Source organism: Schistocerca nitens, chromosome 2 (genome assembly GCF_023898315.1).
Source record: "Schistocerca nitens isolate TAMUIC-IGC-003100 chromosome 2, iqSchNite1.1, whole genome shotgun sequence".
Lineage (NCBI taxonomy): Eukaryota > Metazoa > Arthropoda > Insecta > Orthoptera > Acrididae > Schistocerca > Schistocerca nitens.
In genome coordinates, this window is record NC_064615.1 from 1,185,512,381 (window position 1) to 1,185,533,164 (window position 20,784).

The 20,784-nt window shown below is 46.2% G+C and overlaps 1 protein-coding gene across 1 annotated transcript in view; it reads right to left on the reverse strand.

Moving 5' to 3' along the window:
* LOC126237517 (uncharacterized) overlaps positions 1 to 20,784 on the reverse strand; it is a 213,678-nt gene that overhangs the window by 76,163 nt on the left and 116,731 nt on the right. The window contains exon 4 of the mRNA XM_049947687.1: positions 10,569 to 10,854. Coding sequence (XP_049803644.1) covers positions 10,569 to 10,854 — 286 coding nt within the window. The remainder of the gene's footprint in view (positions 1 to 10,568; positions 10,855 to 20,784) is intronic.

The window sequence follows — 20,784 nt, forward strand, 5'->3', positions numbered from 1 at the left end:
CCCTGCATATGCATTCATTTGTGTTTTCGGCACCATGCATCCTAGGGTTAATAACAGAATCGCAGTACGTGGAGGCACGGGACAAAATTTGTTTCATCGAACAATATTTTGTTTTAGTTCGTGAGGCTGTGCTGCGTAATTGCCGATTTCTCCAGTTCTCCATTTTTAATATGGCGTTGGTATTCTGCACAGTGGTCAAAACAGTGCAAATTGTCTGACCTATATAATTGCTTCCACACTCACACGGGATATTATAAACTCCAGGGACCCTGAGGCCGAGATTGTCCTTAACAGGGCGCATCATCTCCTTAATTTTCTTAGGATGACAAAAAATCGTCTCGTACCCCGTCTACCCAGGACTCTTCCTATTTTGCTGGAAATCGTGCCACAGAAAGGAAGAACCACAATCGGTGTTTCATCCTGTGACTGTGCAGCATTTTCATTTTCACGTTTCCTTTTTTTTGGAGAATGCTGCCTTTATATCGCATGCACCATAGACAGTCTTTCAGAACACGTACTTCAAATGGTTAATCTCGAACCTTAAGTGGTCCTCGTAGAAACAGTTTTTGCTCTATATACCAATGTGTTCAAAACGGCTATCTTCTAAGCAGGATGATGGAAACACTGTACATTCAGGTATAAATCAGTATGCGTTGGCGTACGTTATACAGAGTGGTCAAGACACCTGCCCACCTGTCGTCATACTAAAATGTCTAAAAGGCAGTCTCCCTTCCTTCTCCATCTTGACAGTGAACTGGATATTCGAATGTATGCTGTTCATGTGTTCCATGAATTGTTCGAGAGCTTCTGTGCCGTGTGGCCAGATCATAAATGTATCATCAAACGTAATGATAAAATAAGGATGGACGGTGGGGAGCTGAATTTAATGCACGTTCCTCAAAATTCTCCATAAAAAAGTTAGCCAGTGATGGAGACAACGGAGAGCCCATCGCCACACCCTCCGTCATTTCATAACATTTGTTACCATACAAGAAGTAGGTGGTTGTCGTCATGTGTGAGAACAACTTTATAGTTTCAGGAGGAAAAAGTGTCCTCCACAGGAACTTTTGTGAACAGAGATATCACATCCAGGCTGACTAAAATGTCATTTGGACCAACTCTAATCTGTTTGATTTTCTCAATGAACATCTGGGAGTTTTTGATGTGATGTTCACAACACCGGCCAACTATAGGACTCATCAACTTTGTTAGTTATTTGGCCAGCTTATAAGTAGGAGAACCAATTGCACTGACAATAGGTCTCATGGGAACATTATCCTTGTGGATTTTCGGTAGTCCGTACAACCTGGACGGTCTAGGAGCTCTGACAGTGAGATTTTTTGTAACATCGTCTGGCAGCCCAGAATTCTTCAGTAACTTCATGGTTTTCCTGCTGTACGTCAAAGTTGGATCCCATTTAAGACATTTATATGTACTGTCCTCCAACAGTGTTGTCATTTTACTATTATATTCGGTAGTAATAAGGGCCACGGTGGCATTTCCTTTGTCAGCTTGTAATGAGAGAAGATCTTCATCCTTCCGAAGTAAATGGAGCCCCTCCCTACTGATATTAGATCTGGGAGGTTTAGCTGGGGCCAAAAAGCGACTGGTAACAAGTCTCACTTCGTCGGCATTGTCCTGTGCAGACGCTGCACCACCTGTTCTACTCCACTGATAAGATCCACAATTGGCATAGTATGTGGTGTAGGAGCAAAATCCAAACCTTTATTAAGTTTCCATCATCCTGCTCACAAGAGCAGCTGTTTTGAATATATTGGTATATAGAGCAAAAACTATTTCTATGAGGACCACTTAAGGTCCGAGATTAACAATTTGAAGTACGTGTTCTGAAAGAATGGCTATGGTGCATGCTATATAAAGGCAGCATTCTCCAAAAAAGGAAACGTGAAAATGAAAATGCTGCACACTCACAGGATGAAACACCAATTGCGGTTCTTCCTTTCTGTGGCGCGATTTCCAGCAGAATAGGAAGAGTCCTGGGTAGACGGGGTACGACACAGATTTTTCGTCGTCCTAAGAAAATTAAGGAGATGATGCACCTTGTTAAGGACAATCTCGGCCTCAGGGTCCCTGGAGTTTATAATATCCCCTGTGAGTGTGGAAGCAATTATATAGGTCAGACAATTTGTACTGTTTCTGACCGCTGGGCGTAACACCAGCGCCATATTAAAAATAGAGAACTGGAGAAATCTGCAATTACGCAGCACAGCCTCATGAACAAACACAAAATATTGTTCGATGAAACAAAAATTCTGTCCCATGCCTCCAAGTACTGGGATTCTGTTATTAAGGAGGCTATTGAAATAAGAATGAGCCAAAAGAACTCGAACCGCGATAGCGGATACCATCTGAGCTGTGCGTGGAAACGAGCGCTCGATGCAGAGAAGCAGCAGAGACGTTCCTTCCAAGGTTTATGTTCAAACGGAAGCGGTGGTGCCACTGACGCACACAGTGACACCGTCTGCGACTGCAGTACACGATCGCCAACCAATCGTAAGCTGACCAATACGAAGCCGCCCACGGGCTATACAAAAGGCTACCACAGCAGCAGTGAAGACAGTCAGTTGCTCCTGACAATGACGACGGAGGCAATCGTCGAAAGCTCGAGATTTTATCCAGAACTGACATGGCAAGAATACTGAGAATGTTTTACATATAAGTGCCGTCGCGAAAAACTTCATTCCCATGTTACTGGACGATGTCACATCTAGGTCGATAGTTCTTTATGCGGGAAGTAAAAGGCAATTTCTGAGCCTCGAGAGAAATTCAATAACGGATGTAAAGAAACACCTTTCAGCTACCAATTCTGTTAACTATTGCCTTCAGATTTACAGCAGTTTTGCACAGATATGTGAAAAAGCCAACTTTTGTGGCATTTAGTAAAAACTTCAAATTTTGCATTGTTTTAGGTTCTTCAGTCCAAAGACAGCTTCAATGCTGTTTCCCATGCTACTCTCCCTCTACTGCAAGCTACATCCACGGAACCTGCTTACCGCGTCCCCCCCTCCCACCGTCCTGTCCATTACCAAACTGATTACTCCTAGATGCCTCAGGGTTTGTCCTCTCAACTGTTCCCTTCTTTTAGTTAAGTTGCACAATAAATCCCTTTTCCAGTCCAATTTCATACCCCTCTATCAATTATTTGATCTACCTATCTTCAGCGTTCTTCTGTATAACCACACATCGAAAGCTTTTATTCTTTTCTTGTCCAAATTGCTTACAGTCCACATTTCTTTCTGTACGAGGCTACCTTCCAGACATTACTCGGGCGGAAACCACTGATTCTGTGTTGTATGTCTTTCGTATAAAAAATTTCTAACACTAGTAATTACTATGAAAAATTAAATACTTTTTCTAAAGATCTTTGTAATATGTGTAACAAAAAAACCTTTTTGTGATTGTAAATCAAAGAGGATATAACAGGTTCTAGACGAATGCAAGTGTAAGCTTTCATTACTGTCGTCAGTTTCAGTTAAATTGTTCTGAGTGTGTGATAACAGAAGGTGCACAAATCCTAAGCATCCCTTTCCTATGCAACTGAGCACAAAAAGGAGTGGGCCAGCGCTGTGGTGGAGGGCCACTCCTCTGGAGCAGCAGTGGGCGGGCAGTGGACGGGCGGAAGATGCCGTCCATTCCTGTAATTAGCCGCGGCTCCACAATATGCTACCGTCTTCATTAACGGCAGCAGTTCCGGCAACACAGTTTTGTCGTCGACTCCGAGTTTCGTCGTATGCACGGCACCGACGTAAGACTGTTCACTGGTAGAAAGTATTAACGGCTAACCCAGTAGCACACCTGAATGTGATTTCATTGATAAGATTTATTTAAATAATAATCAGTTTAACTCAGGGCGATCGTGTTCTCATTGCCCCCAGACATTGTAACCGAGCGGAATCCTTTTTCTTTTTTTCCTAATATGCTACCCGAGTGTCATAAGAAACAAAGTGAATAGTTACAACCAGTTTATTAATGAATAATTTCTCTTTTAAGAATTTTAGCCTCAGTCTACTTTTAATTAACTGTTGTACAACAGAGGCTTCAGTGTGTGACTAAAGTAAAGCGATTTCATTTTTCAAGTTTAACAATCAATCACTGGAAAAAAGCCAAATCTACAGAAATGCACAAATTAAGAGTGTGGAAGTTTTCTTTATTTTACATATAGCTTGGAGCACATGGCTGTTTGGTTTGGAATGTACTCTAGTATTTAATTCTGTTCAAGTAAGTAAAAATTGCTCAGTTGTTCAGACAATAAAATTAAATCCAATTTGCAAAATAAGTAATGGCAAAGTAAAAAGTGCTTGCTTTTTTTCTAAATTTCTTTGATGACGTTATGCTGAGGTCACTGAAAGTCATTATTCACGTAACGAAGTTCAGTACTAACATACAGTTTAATTGCATATTTTCAAATCATTACTCGATAGCCTTTTTCAAAATTTAATGCCAAACATAATGTAAGAGTGAATTCTCAGTTTTCTTGATCATTACATACTCACTTAAAATTAGTGTAAAAGAAAACGTAGCAACCTTTAGTTGCCACGTCAGTGTTTAATAATACGTGTTTTTCTTTCCCATCATCTTGTACAGGATTTTGGATGTAAATTGCCCTAGTGGGCTGGCGACCGTTAATTACTTCCTTTTCATTCGTAAGTGTAACTTTTGGATTCATGATCAGTGGTACCCTTTTCTGTCCAGTGTTGTTCGTGAGTGAATGCATGCAAAAAAAACTTTCATTTTTCAAATTACAGCCCTGTTCGGTTTAATTACTTTTATTTTTAGTAGACTTTCCATCAGAAGGGTCGGTTGTGCACTTTTCTCCGACTTATCGATATCACTTCTTTGGGAAAGATAGCCTTACACAATTAGAAAAAATCCATTCGGCACACAGGCGATCCACAGTCATATTTTATGTAGCAGGATAGGTTGATTAGTAACAGGGAGGTTACATTCTTTCCCTTTCTGTCTGCTGCTTCTATTAATAGCTTTATGTATATAGATAAAGCTTCACCTTCGGTAACTTAATTTGCACCCACTGTTTTCTACACAGCACGATAGTGAATTTTAGTGAACCCAAATAAAAGGGTAACAGGTTTGCTGTCCAGCTTGGCGCTCGCATCCTACCCATGGAAGGTGATGAAAAATGTCACTAACTGTTTCATTTGTGTAAAACAATTTTGTAATTATTTGATTAGTTATTTTCTCCTACATTTTAAATATGAGTTTTGTAAAATATTAAAAATTTTGCTGGAGGTGACTTATATAAAACCCACTTATTATTCAATATAATACACTACTGGCCATTAAAATTGTTATACCAAGAAGAAATGAAGATGATAAACGGGTATTCATTGGACAACTATATTATACTAGAACTGACATGTGATTACGTTTTCACGCAATTTGGGTGTGCATAGATCCTGACAAATCAGTAGCCAGAACAACCACCTCTGGCCATAATAACGGCCTGGGTATTGAGTCAAACAGAGCTTGTATGGCGTGTACAGGTACAGCTGCCCATGCAGCACAATACCACAGTTCATCAAGAGTAGTGACTGGCGTATTGTGATGAGCCAGTTGCTCGACCACCATTGACCAGACATTTTCAGTTGGTGAGAGACCTGGAGAATGTGCTGGCCAGGGCAGCAGTCTAACATTTTCTGTATTCAGAAAGGCCCGTACAGGACCTGCAACATGCGGTCATGCATTATCCTGCTGAAATGTAGGGTTTCACAGGGATCGAATGAAGGGTAGAGCCACGGGTTGTAACACATCTGAAATGTAATGTCCACTGTTCAAAGTGCAGTCAATGCGAACAAGAGGTGACGGAGACGTTTAACCAATGGCCCCCATACCATCACGCCGGGTGATACACCAGTATGGCGATGACGAATACGCGCTTCCAATGTGTGTTCACCGCGATGTCGCCAAACATCGATGCGACCATCATGATGCTGTAAACAGAACCTGGATTCATCCAAAAAAATGACATTTTGCGATTTGTGCACCCAGGTTCATCGTCGAGTACACCATCGCAGGCACTCATGTTTGTAATGCAGCATCAAGGCTAACCGCAGCAATGGTCTCTGAGCTGACAGTCCATGCTGCTGCAAACGGCGTCGAACTGTTCGTGCAGATGGTTGTTGTCTTGCAAACGTCCCCATCTGTTGACTCTGGGATCGAGACGTGGCTGCACGATACATCACAGCCATGCGGATAAGATGCCTGTCATCTAGACTGCTAGTGCAACGAGGCGATTGGGATCCAGCACAACATTCTGTATTACCCTCCTGAACCCACCGATTTCATATTCTGCTAACAGTCATTGGATCTCTACCAACGCGAGCAGCAATGTCCCAATAGGCTACAATCCGACCTTTATCGAAGTCGGAAACGTGATGGTACGCATTTCTCTTCCTTACACGAGGCATCACAACAACGTTTCACCAGGCAATGCCGGTCAACTGCTGTTTGTGTATGAGAAATCTGTTGGAAACTTTCCTCATGTCAGCACGTTGTAGGTGTCGCCACCGGAGCCAACCTTGTGTGAATGCTCTGAAAAGCTAATCATTTGCATATCACAGCATCTTCTTCATGTCGGTTAAATTTCGCATCTGTAGCACGTCACCTTTGTGGTGTAGCAATTTTAATGGCTAGTAGTGTAATATTCTCTCACTCCAATAAAACAAATCCCTTTTTATATTTTGTTAGTCTTTTATACATTTTTTTCATATTACATTACTTTTCTTAAAGACTACAAATGATATGCACTAACATTGTACTCATCAAGACAAGAGGAACTACTACAGAAAAATTGTTGGCACCTGTAACAACGCGGCCATGTATGCTGACCAGAGGACAGAACCGAACTCTTGTCAAGTAAGAGACAACCAGGTACACTGACTGACGTACTTGCGCAGTGACAGTAATGTGTTGCTGCTATAATGCAATGCAGACACAAATGTGGCAGAAGTGTTCCCACAAGTTTCAAGATGCCTGTACACACCAAGAATGCCCGATGTGGGACTGCATCTTTTTCCACATGAAAAGTTTTGTTTTGTTGACTGCAGATTTTTAGTTAATCTATGGGTCCAAATGTATTAGGTGAAAAAGAGAAGAATACCAGTTTCTGCACTAGATGAGAGGGGGGGGGGGGGGGGGGGGAAAAAAGAAAATTCTCAAAGTTTGGAACGATGTCCTCTCCAGGAGTTGGGTCTTTCTATTTCTATGGGTTGTAATATTGCCACAAGGAATCGTAGAAGAGGCCTATGGCTGTTTAATTTCCATGCTCATATGACCATATACTAGCCCTGAGATACACTAACTGCCCTAAGAAATGCAGCTTTTTTCGACTTTTGTTGGTTAAAATTAAAACAAAAAACCATGAAAGCACTGCAGTAATGCCAACATGATGAGTTGTGAAGTTTTGTAAGCATAGAAAGTTTTATACGTTGTATCAAAGTGAATAAGCCTTTTTATAGTTTATTTCTTTTCCTCCATTTTGACGAGTATTAATGTGGAGTTATTTGCCAGTTATTTTTGTTGATTTTCAACAGCATTTCAGTTCAGCTTCTTAAATTTTCATTTTCAACCAGACATTACGGACATTTTCAACCAAACATTACAGATTATGAATAGATTTTTCTGTGAATATTTTCTGGTTGGTGGTGTAACACGTGATTCTTAGGAACAACAAGTTCCAGTTTTATCCCTTCAGGCAGGCAAATGATATTTGTGAAAAGTGAAAACATTACTTAGATAGTTATTAAATGCAGAACATTCCACTGTGTGCACTCATTTTAGGTACATACAGACGAAGTCACATCAGTTTCAGACATTGGCAAGGCATAACAGAAAATAAAACACTACTCCTGTTGTTGTGGACCACTCATTCTTTGGAAGCTGTGGCTCAGCAATGCCTCGCAGATTGAGGAGCAGAAAGACTTGCACAAGAATGTATACAATAGTAAAAACTGAAAAATCATTATAAGAACACGGTCTCTCTCTCTCTCTCTCTCTCTCTCTCTCTCTCTCCCCCCTCCCCCACACACACACCTCCCCTGCCCTCCCCCTCTCGTGAATGTCTAAGCAACATGTATAAGTTTTAGTCTGTAGTGAGTTATGAAATAAGACAGATCTGTTCACCCATTATTCTCCCTGAAGTTGTCCACGAAAAACAGTGCAGGTGTAAAACAGAAGAGTTGACACAAAACTGTTTATGTCATTTAGTAGTTTGGACAGACTAAAGATCTCTCTCAGCAGCCATATGTCCAACAACAGAACCGTGCCACTGCACAGCAAGACCACAAAAGTAACTTTGAGAAAGCAATCTGAAAGTATTTACCAGGTAAAGCTGACATGTACAGCAGTATGGAGCTGTAAGTTCAACCTCAGGAACACTACAGGCTTTAGTTTAAAACTCACTTAATACCTTTAATTTAATAATATAAGGATGGAAATTCAGATCACCAAGTCAAAAACATGGCAATCATATTCTGTTGAAATATGCTTACTGTTTAGGTAGTAGTCACTTACCTTAAAAATATTACACACGCAACCGCCAGTCAGTTGAGATATGAGATTCTTCTACTTCACATTAAACTTGGTTCTCAAGGCACGACACATTTTCAAAATTACTAAATTGGTAACACCTCAACTAGCAGTGAATGCTGATGATGAATCAGGTCATTTTGTGAGATCCAGAGTCCCTCCTGAGGTACGGTGTGGTTCCAGTGGCGCACACACACACAGTGAAGTGGAACTGCAGGCATTGAGGCATGGCTGCCAGCCACAACCCGCTGTGTGACGTGTTGAAGTTATTGGAGAAACAATATTCACTGCATTCTGTAATAGTCCAAGAGATGTTAGGAGCTCGAGAAGAGCTCAAATTGTGTATGTCTCGCAAATGCTGTTAGGTTTGGAGACTTATGTTCATCTAAATTGTTGTGTTTGTCCCAGAAGTTTCACGGATAAAATTCTCCGGTGAACAAACCGGGCTAGAATGATGCAGTTTTCAGCAGTCGTGGTGGTGGTGGTGGTGGTGGTGGTCAGGGATCTCCACTAACAAATGCAACTCAGCTCAGTCAGATCCAGACAGTGATAGAATGAGGATCACCTTCCGTGCACAGTGCACTTTGGTGACGCATTGAGAAATGACAATTAATTGAGTGACAATACATGCTCAAGTTTTGTCTTAAACCAAAAGATTTAGCTCTGAGACCGAGCGCCCAATTCGGGAAGCCTTCAGGGAAGGAAGCCATGTCCCGACAGAATTCACGAGTGGCCCGAGATGTTCTAGAAGGTCCGAGAAAATGTCAGCAACAAGTGCTTCAAGTGATATCGCTGACATCCCAAATACACAAAAACGTCGATAAAATTGAAACAGTTTTCAACAGGGGCAGAGACCCAAATGTGTGTGAGCACAGAATTTTAATATGCTGAAACCTAACATTTATCACATTTTGAAACAAATTAGGGATGAGAAAGGTTTGCATGAAGATTGTCCCAAAGGCTCTGTGCTCTCAGAACAGAAAAAATCCACATGCTGAAGTACAGCAAGTTGACCAAAAACAAAAAAAACTGACACTATTTTTTTAGAGAGCGTACTTATAGATGACAAGATGTGGGTTTCCGAGTACGATCCCAAATAGCAGGTCATCAGAGGAGGTACAGAACTCTTCGATGCATTGCCTTGAGGAGGTTCCCCAAGAAAGCTTCCAGACTGTACAGACTGGGCGACGCAATAGAAAAGATGTACAGATACAGAAGGAATGAAGATTTTTAAGGTGTTGCACATTAAAGAAGCAATGTCTTTAAAAAATACATTGGAGTTAGCGAGAAGTAGTGACATTCCAAATTTTAACCGACAGATTCCCAAAATACAATACCGAGGTACAGTGTTGTTAATTTCACATCGAAAACAGAAGACTTTTCTCAAGGTTTTGATACAATGAACATGGAGCCTCGCACCACCTCCATACTGTGATATTAACCACATTTCTGGCCATTGTAGGATGCAGCTTTTACCAGCATGATGGTGGTGGTGTTGGTGGTCGTGGTGGTCAGGGATCTCCACTAACAAATGCAACTCAGCTCAGTCAGATCCAGACAGTGACAGAATGAGGATCACCTTCTGTGCACAGTGCACTTTGGTGTACTAATTTTACTCCCCTATCAACAGCCACCAGAATATTCTCGAAGAGTGATTGTGAGTGCTTATCTGACAGTCGACACTCCCCTGGCAAAGGGCAGCAGCAATACAGCTCAAAATATTTGCTGGGAAATTTTTTTACTGAAACAAGCTTACTAACTTCACAACAGTGCATTCTAACTCAGCTTTGTGAAAATAACAACTCAGCATTACAATCACTGGATAAACGCTCCCCTCATAAACAATACAATTTGATATAAAAACTATGATATATGCCACTTGCTTACACCACAATTTTTTTATGATGTATGACACCATTCACACTACACATCATGCACATTGTTGTCATGTCTTCCATTATTATTAAAACTATATGTAGGACTGATAATCTTTCTTTACTTACCTCATCTGAGATGAAAATATCTGCTAAAAAGCTGGATTTCTCATGTACTGTCATGTACGAAAATATTCCATTCAGCACTCTAACTGTTGCTTCACTATCAGCAGCCTCCTTCAGTCGGTAAAGCTCCCGTAACTGGTCCTGTGTCACTGTCACAAGTATTGAAGTATCTTCCACAGCACCATTCTGGCAATGATTTATCAACAAATTAACCAGTCTTTGCAAAAAATTCTTTTCCATTCCATTTCTTTCACTCTGGCAGTTTTTACACGCCTTAGAACGTTCTTTCCTGTAACAGGATAAAAAAAATTTAGAAGCTTGGGAATCCAACAGGTTCACTCACCAACAAAAACCTGGAACTTTGGTCGCAACTCACAGGAACTGAATCCAAATTGACTGCTCAATGGGATGGGGCAATAAATTTGCCAGCCTCTTAATTCAGAGTCTAGCTCGTGGTCTAGCGGTAAACGGCTTGCAGTGTAAATGCAAAGCCTTGTGCTTTGAAGCATTCGTTGCATAATTTTTTATACCCTATTTTTTTCTGCAAGCACAAAGAATCTCCTGTGGAACTACAATCACAATTACTTTTCTTTCCATCACAAAAGTAGTAGAACAGCCATCAAAAAATATTTTCACAACAGCTGGACATCTATCTCACAACATCGTCTTTGGGAGTTTACAATTATGCAGGGCTCCAGCCGACAGCTACAAGCCACCAGTAACCACTCACGTTTCTCCTCCACGTCCTCCTGAATGCCTATGTCCTGTAGTAGCTTCTACTGTCCTCACTTCAGCGAGCATTAAGTTATTTATTGTCATTGTCCGTATTTCCACAGAAAATGTCTTCTACAAACTGAGTGAATACTGGGCTGTGCACATTCAATGGAAATGCCACCCGAGTTCGATTCCCACAAAAGGAGTTACAAAAACATCGAGCTGACAAAGTAATATTACAGCTGCTCAGCTACACTTATTGAAAATGAGTTATTTTTTTATGGTGCTTAACACAGAAAAACGGAATAACTTCTTGGCTATGAATGACAATTACTGAAAATTGATATATAGGAATGGCAAAGTACACTGGTGTAGTTTTTCTACTTCTGTCTTATCTTCAATGAAGTTGCAAATAGCCGAAACTAAATTCAGGTTATTAAACTTTTATCTGAAAGATTATTTTCGCATTCTGCACTATGTAATTTTTCACTTATTTATGAATACTCAATATGACTGATTACTGTGCAGCACTGAACAATGTAAGTTCTCACCCACTTGCACACTAGTTAGCTTTTTAGAAGATTTTTCATTTTTACTCTTATGGTCTTTAGTTCTAAGAATGGTTTGACACACTTCACTGTATCCTGCATGACTCTCAACTTCCAGTTAACTACAGCTACTTACTTCCACTTGAACATGCTTACTGTGCTCGTCCCTCAGTTTCCTCACCTGCTCACACACACTATCTAGCTCACTCGCTCACTCACTCATTCACTCCCCTCCTTACCAAACTAAACACCCATTCACACATCACAATGTGACCCATCAACGGAGCCCCTTTTTTCAGTCAGACTGTGGCATACATTTCTTTTTCCCCTAAATCCAATACAGAACCTCCTCAGTTAATCTACCAAAATAATCCTCAGCATTCTTCAGTAGGACCACAAAAAGCTTCTCATTTCTTGTCTGAATTGCTTACCGTCCGTCTTTCACTTGGTTACGAGGCTACACTCCAGACAAACACATTCAGAAAACACTTCCTGACATTTAAATTTATATTTTATGCTAACAAATTCCCCTTTCTCGGAAATGCTTTTTGTGCTATCCTTTACCACAGTCGAGGCTTTTGCACTCACTTGTCGACGTATCACCTGACAGCTTTCGTCTCGGGATCTTCGACCGACATTTAACGTATTTTCTGATATTGTGTCAGCATTAACGGCTGGCACTGTCTAAGGTTTCTCCTCCACTAACAGTGGTGACCTGGCATCTCCTGCAGCTGGAGGCTATACATGCCAGTCACGCTGACATCTGTGGGCATTTCGCCAGTCGTTACCGCCGTGGCTCCCCCTCCTCACCACCTGCGGAGATTGTTTGCTGCGCCACGGGAATCTGTAGTCAGTCTATCTCGAGGCTTTCATCTTACTTGTCAAACCTGTTGTAATGTTTGTGAATTTCTATAGCTTTCCCAAACAAGTGAACTCTCTAGCTCTTCTCTGCAGCAAGAATCTCTATTCGTCAAATTTTATTATGTGGTCGGTCTCTTTCGGGGCGTGCTTCACCGGGCACGATGTCTTCACCTGTCCTGGCCTGCAATACTGCTTTTGTTGGGGATGCTGGTACCCCCGGACCATCAATTCGTTCCGACACTGGCTTTTCCGTACATAGAACGTATGTGGTATATTCCCACCATTACGACTGGGGTCCTTTTTGCCATTTGCCTATCATTCCATTTGACTGTTCTCCCTAGTCCTTTGCTGTCTCTCACAGAATTACAACATAAATGGCAAACCCCAATTTATTTCATACTTCTGAACTTTAACTCCCATAACTGCAATATATTTCTGTACACGTGGTAAATACTCTTTTGCTCCCACTATTTTATCACTACTGTCTTCAGATAATGAAAGAGTATATTCCACTCAACAATGTCAAAATCTCTCTCTATACATACAAATGCTAGTAACCTAGACTTTCCTTTCTTTAGCCTACCTTAAGATAAGTCACAGGGTCAGTACTGCCTCACATGTTCTTTCATTTCTCCACAACCCAAATGATCATACCTGAGGGAGCGTTCTATCAGTTTTTCCAATGTTCTGTAAATTATTTGCATCAATATTTTTCAAGCACGAGTTATTAAACTAATAGTTCAGTAACAGTTGCATCTGTCAGTGCCTGTTTTCTTTGGAATTTGCATTACAACATTCTTCCTGAAGTCTGGGTGTATTTCACCTGTCTCATATCTTGCATACCAGATAGAATAAGCTTATCGTGGCTGCCTTTCCCAAGGATCTCGGTATTACAGAAGGAATATTGTCTAAATCATGGTCCGGTTTCAACTTAGGTCTCTCAGTGATCTGTGTTGTTCTTACAGCACTACCTGCATCTCCCATCTCACCTTCATCTACTTCACCTTCCCTTTCTATTCCATTTTTCTCTCCTCTTCTATTCGTGGAAGTCAAAAATCTGACATCCTATCTGCATCGCCTGTGATTGAACGCTGCACATTATTTATTTACTCGATTATAGACATTTTACATAGAAACTCAAAAACATTTAATAGCTTAATACTTGTCAAAATTAGAGTAGTAGCAGATACACTGCCTGCGAGAGACGGGAACAGCGCAGCCTGCAGTGACGGCAGCTGGCTGATAGCTTTACCACAAGAATGTGTGCGAGTGGATCTGCTGTTACTGACATTTCTGAGAGAAGTAGACTGTTATTGTGCTTCCACAAGGCACTTACTATTAAAAAACACACAAAATGCAATGTAAAAAAAATTATGCAAATGCTTGCCTCCAAACGTGATGCTTTAGGTTCATGCTGCAAGCTGTTTATCACTTTACCACCAGCATATACTGCAAATGTTGGTCGGTCGATTTGAACGAGGGGGGCAGGGGGACCAAACTGCGAGGTCATCAGTCCCTTGTTCCCGGTAAAATAATTACACAAGAGAAAAAAGAAAACAAAGGAGAAGTACACCACAATAACAGGAGAAAGGAAGAACCAGAAGAATGACAGAAGGACAACCGACACTATTATTGACAAAACAGGAAAAGAAAACCACAGAGAGAAGCAAGGAACAGTTAGAAGGGGTAAAAACAAGAGAGCAGATGACCACAGCTGGCTGACCGCGAGAATAAAGAGGAAAAGCCAACCACTCTGCGACACATTAAAACATCCATCCTAAAAGCATTAGAGTGGAGAACACAAACAGACAAGAGACATGTACTAAAACTTATAAGGAATGATAAGACCCACCGTCATGTATAAAACGTAAAACTAAATTAGCCGATGAGGCGTTGTCAGCTAAACAAGTAAGGTAACTGAAGAGTCCACTGTAGAACAGCCAAAGAAGGACGTTCACCAAGATATGGGTCACTGTCAGCTGGGCACCACATCGACACTGAGGTGGGTCATCATGGCACAGGAGGTAGCAGTGTGTCGCACAAGAGTGGCCAGTGCTGAGCCAGCAGCACACTACATGCGAGAGGCCCGCATGGAGGACTGCCACACATTCGTAGTTTCCTTAACGGCACGCAGTTTGTTGTATGTGCTGAGGTTATGCCAATTTTGTCTCCCAAAGCCGGAAAACCTTGCGGCACAATACTAAACACAGGTCAGCTGCAGTGAAGCAGATCTCCACAAGCGGTTTACACATAGCCTGTTTGCCCAGGATTCTGACGTGACCTGGGGTCCAAACAAACACCACTGAATGACTGGACCATTCCAGGGCATAGATGGGCTCCTGGATGGTAGCTACCAAAGGTTGATGATGGTAGCACTGGTCGATAGCTTATAGGCTGCTCAAGGAGTCTGTACACAAAAGAAACAACTCCCAAGAGCATGAACAGATGTGCTCAAGAGCACGAGATACAGCCGCCAGTTCGGCCGAGAAAATACTGCAGCCATCGGGCAAGGAAATACGTTCAATACATCCTCCATAGACATATGCAAAGCCGACATGAGTATCAGCCATCAAGCCGTTTGTGTAAACCACTTCGTGGCATCTGTACACGTCAAGAATAAGGAGGAAGTGGCAGAGGTGAGCAGCAGAGAGCGGCGGGGTTAACTGAGTCCTTAGGGTCACGTGGAAGGTCCAAGCCTAGGTGTACACCGTGGAGGTGTACATGAATGAACCTCAAGTATAGGTGGTAAGGGCAAGGACTCCAGTTCAGGAAGAAGGGATCAGACACAAACTGCAATTTGAAGCCCTAACCTGGGCCACCGATGCAGGAGATGAAACGCCATGGGCGGGAAAAGGAGATGGTGATTTGGATTGGCAGGAGAACTATGAACATGTGCAACACGAAGGGACTCCGGCCTCCACAAGGACGCTGGTAACCAGACTCATCCAACAAGCTCCTGTTGCAAGGCGAACACCAGTGGTGCACTGGGTTGAGTAAACTCAACACTGAGGGCGCCACCAAACCATAAACCAGACTAACTTAGTCGAGACGGGATAGAACATGGGCTACGTAGAGCTGCAGCAGAGTAGAACGATCTGCACCCCAGTTGGTGTTGCTCAGGCAGCGGAGGGCATTGAGGTGCTGCCAGCACTTCCGCTTAAGCTGACGAAGGTGAGAAAGCCAAGTCAATCAGGCGTAAAAACCCTGTCCTAAGAAGCAATGTGTCTCCACTACAGTGAGTGGATCGTCATTAAGATGAAGTTCTGGTTCCGGGTGAACGGTACAATGCCAACAGAAGTGCACGACACACAACTTTGCAGTCAAAATCTGGAAACCATGGGTTAGAGCCCGCGACAGCACCTCATGGATGGCTCCCTTTAGGCGCTGCTCAGAAACACCAGTACTGGTGGAGCAGTACGAAATGCAGAAGTCTTCTGCATACAGAGAGGATGAGACAGACAGCCCTACAGCTGCTGCTAGACCATTAATGGCCACTAAAAATAGACACACACTCAATACAGAGCCCTGCAGGACTCCTCCTGGATATGGAGGGGAATTATGGGAGGCACCAACTTTGACATGAAGCAACAGAAAATTTTGGATAAAAATTGGAGTGGGCATCGGAGATCCCACTCGTGTAATGTACCAAGGATATGATGTCGCCAGGTCGTGTCGTATGGTTTAGGTGAGTCAAAAAAGATGGCAACCAGGTGTTGGCATATGGGAAAGGCTGTTCAAATAGCAGACTTGAGGGACAGTGGTAGAGCACTGACTTGGAGCCAGCAGGCCATGTGACTCCAGAACCCAACCCAGCCGCCAACATACCATACGTTCCAGCAGCTTACAAAGAACATTGGTGAGGCTGATGGGCTGATAGCTATCCACATCAAGCGGGTTTTTACCAGGTTTGAGCACCGGAATGATGGTGCTCTCCTGCCATTGTGATGGAAAGACGCCATCACACCACATCCGGTTAAAGATCACGAGATGTCGCTTATAGTCATTTGAGATATGCTTAATAATATGTCTGTGGATCCGATTTGGCCAGGAGCTGTGTCAGGGCAATGTACAAGGGCACTGAGGAGCTCCCACTCTGTAAATGGGGCGTTATAGGGTTCACTGTGGCACGTAGTGAACGAGAGGACTTTCCCTTCCAGCCACCGTTTGAGAGTGCGAAACGCTGGGGCGGTAATTCTCCGATGCAGAGACTCGAGCACAGAGCTCAACAAAGCGCTCGGCAATCGCGTTTGCGTCTGTAGATAACACACCATTTATGTTAACTCCGGAAACTCCTGTTGGAGGCTGGTACCCAAAAACATGTTCGATCTTCGACCATACTTTGAAATGTGACATGTGGCACCCAATGGTCATGACATCTCTCTCCCAACACTCCTGTTTCTGTCGTTTGGCAAGTTGGCAAACGCGGGCATGGAGCCGTTTGATGGCTATGAGGTGCTCCAGAGAAGGGTGCTCCATTTGCCACTGTAAAACTTGCTGACACTCCTTTTTCTGGTGAGCACCAAGGGACTGCCTTACACCTCAGGCACCTTAAAGAGCGAGGGATCGTGTTTTCTGCTGCAGAAAGAATTGTAGTCACCTGCTCAACCATCACATTGATGTTACCCTGTGGGGGAGATTCAGCAATGACAGCAGAGGTAAAGGCTTCCCAGTCAGCCTTGTTTAAAGCCCATCTGGGCAGGTGTCCATCCATGAACCACACTGAAATGTGTGGCTGCCTCAGTATTTAAGAGGCAGAAGTTAAACTGAGAAAGTAAAGTTTTGACATCTCTGCTTCGACCAGTAAGCACGGTGCCACCCCACAAGGGGTTATGGGCGTTGAAATCTCCCAAAAGTAGGAGACGTTTAAGGAGTTTATCAATCCGTGCAGTTAATACATTCAGGGATATGGCACGATCTGGAGGAAGATACACATCGCAGACAGTTATTTCCTGCATCGTCCTTATTCTGACAGCCACAGCTTCAAGAAGGATTTGAAGGGGATACAGTTGTACTACAGACTGATTATAGGACATGAACGCAAACTCCACCTGACACCTGATTACAGTCACAACAGCTCCTGTAATATCCCTTATAGCTGCAGACGGCAGCGGTCCGCATTGCTGGGAACCAGGTGTGCTGGAGAGCAATGCAGAAAGCAGGTGTAAAGCTTAACAGTTGCTGTAGCTCAACAAGGCGGTGGGAAAAACCGCTGAATTCCACTGGAGGATGATGTGATCGTGAAACCTGGAAGGCACAGAACATTCAATTAGGCAATTTACACCTCAGGGTCACCTGCTGCTACCGACGTTTTGCCTGGGCAGTCTGTATCTACTGTGTCTGAGGGTCTGGCAAGCTCTAGGTCCTCAGCAGACACCAGAATCTCCACCTCATCCACAGATGCAGAGCTTTTAGGTAGCAGTGGCGTGGGTGCCACTGCAATTACCTTTGTCTTGGGGACCTTCTTTTTGGATATATCTCACTGTTTCTTGGGTTTCCCTGGCTAGGAGGACTTCACTAATTCAGTCTCTGGGATTGAGGATGAGCATGAAGCCCTATAACCAGCTACTTTTATGCCCTTTAGCCTCTGGTGGGTGTCATCTTTCTCACTAGCAGAAACTTGGGAAGGGAGTGCCCCGAGGGACCCCTTCCTAGCAAGCAGAGCTGAAGAAAAGTTATGCTTTTCCAGCTCAGAAGTTGGGACTGATTTCCCCAGTGTGTGCGAGGGGAGTGGGGTGGGGGGGGGAGTGTGGTAAGGGGGAGGAGTCTGCTAAGGGGTGGGTGGGTGGAGGTGGAGTCTGCTAAGGGGTGGGTGGGTGGAGGTGGAGTCTGCTAAGGGGTGGGTGGGTGGAGGTGGAGTCTGCTAAGGGGTGGGTGGGTGGAGGTGGAGTCTGCTAAGGGGTGGGTGGGTGGAGGTGGAGTCTGCTAAGGGGTGGGTGGGTGGAGGTGGAGTCTGCTAAGGGGTGGGTGGGTGGAGGTGGAGTCTGCTAAGGGGTGGGTGGGTGGAGGTGGAGTCTGCTAAGGGGTGGGTGGGTGGAGGTGGAGTCTGCTAAGGGGTGGGTGGGTGGAGGTGGAGTCTGCTAAGGGGTGGGTGGGTGGAGGTGGAGTCTGCTAAGGGGTGGGTGGGTGGAGGTGGAGTCTGCTAAGGGGTGGGTGGGTGGAGGTGGAGTCTGCTAAGGGGTGGGTGGGTGGAGGTGGAGTCTGCTAAGGGGTGGGTGGGTGGAGGTGGAGTCTGCTAAGGGGTGGGTGGGTGGAGTCTGCTAAGGGGTGGGTGGGTGGAGGTGGAGTCTGCTAAGGGGGGGGCGGGGTGGAGTCTGCTAAGGGGGGGGGGGGGTGGAGTCTGCTAAGGGGGGGGGGGGGGGGCGGGGTGGAGTCTGCTAAAGGGGGGTGGGGCGGGGTGGAGTCTGCTAAGGGGGGGGGGGGCGTGGAGTCTGCTAAGGGGGGCGGGGTGGAGTCTGCTAAGGGGGGGGGGGGGCGGGGTGGAGTCTGCTAAGGGGGGGGGGGGGCGGGGTGGAGTCTGCTAAGGGGGGGGGGCGGGGTGGAGTCTGCTAAGGGGGGGGGGGGCGGGGTGGAGTCTGCTAAGGGGGGGGGGCGGGGTGGAGTCTGCTAAGGAGGGGGGGGGGCGGCGGGGTGGAGTCTGCTAAGGGGGGTGGGGCGGGGTGGAGTCTGCTAAGGGGGGGTGGAGTCTGCTAAGGGGGGGGGCGTGGAGTCTGCTAAGGGGGGGCGGGGTGGAGTCTGCTAAGGAGGGGGGGGGGTGGAGTCTGCTAAGGGGGGGGGGCGGGGTGGAGTCTGCTAAGGGGGGGGGGGGGGGGTGGAGTCTGCTAAGGGGGGGCGGGGTGGAGTCTGCTAAGGGGGGGGGCGGGGTGGAGTCTGCTAAGGGGGGGGCGGGGTGGAGTCTGCTAAGGGGGGGGGGGGGGTGGAGACTGCTAAGGGGGGGGGTGGAGACTGCTAAGGGGGGGGCGGGGTGTGGAGTCTGCTAAGGGGGGGGGGCGGGGTGGAGTCTGCTAAGGGGGGGGGGGGGCGGGGTGGAGTCTGCTAAGGGGGGGGGGGGGGCGGGGTGGAGTCTGCTAAGGGGGGTGGGGCGGGGTGGAGTCTGCTAAGGGGGGTGGGGCGGGGTGGAGTCTGCTAAGGGGGGGGGGGGCGTGGAGTCTGCTAAGGGGGGGGGGGGGGGTGGAGTCTGCTAAAGGGGGGGGGGGGGGGGGCGGGGTGGAGTCTGCTAAGGGGGGGGGGCGGGGGTGAGTCTGCTAAGGGGGGGGGGCGGGGTGGAGGCTGCTAAGGGGGGTGGGGCGGGGTGGAGTCTGCTAAGGGGGGGGCGTGGAGTCTGCTAAGGGGGGGCGGGGTGGTGTCTGCTAAGGGGGGGGGGCGGGGTGGAGTCTGCTAAGGGGGGGGGGGGTGGAGACTGCTAAGGGGGGGGGGGTGGAGTCTGCTAAGGGGGGGGGCGGGGTGGAGTCTGCTAAGGGGGGGGGCGGGGTGGAGTCTGCTAAGGGGGGGTGGGGCGGGGTGGAGTCTGCTAAGGGGGGTGGGGCGGGGTGGAGTCTGCTAAGGGGGGGGGGGGGCGTGGAGTCTGCTAAGGGGGGGCGGGGTGGTGTCTGCTAAGGGGGGGGCGGGGTGGAGTCTGCTAAGGGGGGGGGCGGGGTGGAGTCTGCTAAGGGGGGGGCGGGGTGGAGTCTGCTAAGGGGGGGGGCGGGGTGGAGGCTGCTAAGGGGGGTGGGGCGGGGTGGAGTCTGCTAAGCGGGGGGGGCGTGGAGTCTGCTAAGGGGGGGCAGGGTGGAGTCTGCTAAGGGGGTGCGGGGTGGAGTCTGCTAAGGGGGGGGGGGGGGCGGGGTGGAGTCTGCTAAGGGGGGGGGGCGGGGTGGAGTCTGCTAAGGGGGGGGGCGGGGTGGAGTCTGCTAAGGGGGGGGGCGGGGTGGAGTCTGCTAAGGGGGGGTGGGCGGGTGGAGTCTGCTAAGGGGGGGGGGGGGTGGAGACTGCTAAGGGGGGGATGGAGTCTGCTAAGGGGGGGCGGGGTGTGGAGTCTGCTAAGGGGGGGGGGGGCGGGGTGTGGAGTCTGCTAAGGGGGGGGGGGGGGGCGGGGTGTGGAGTCTGCTAAGGGGGGGGCG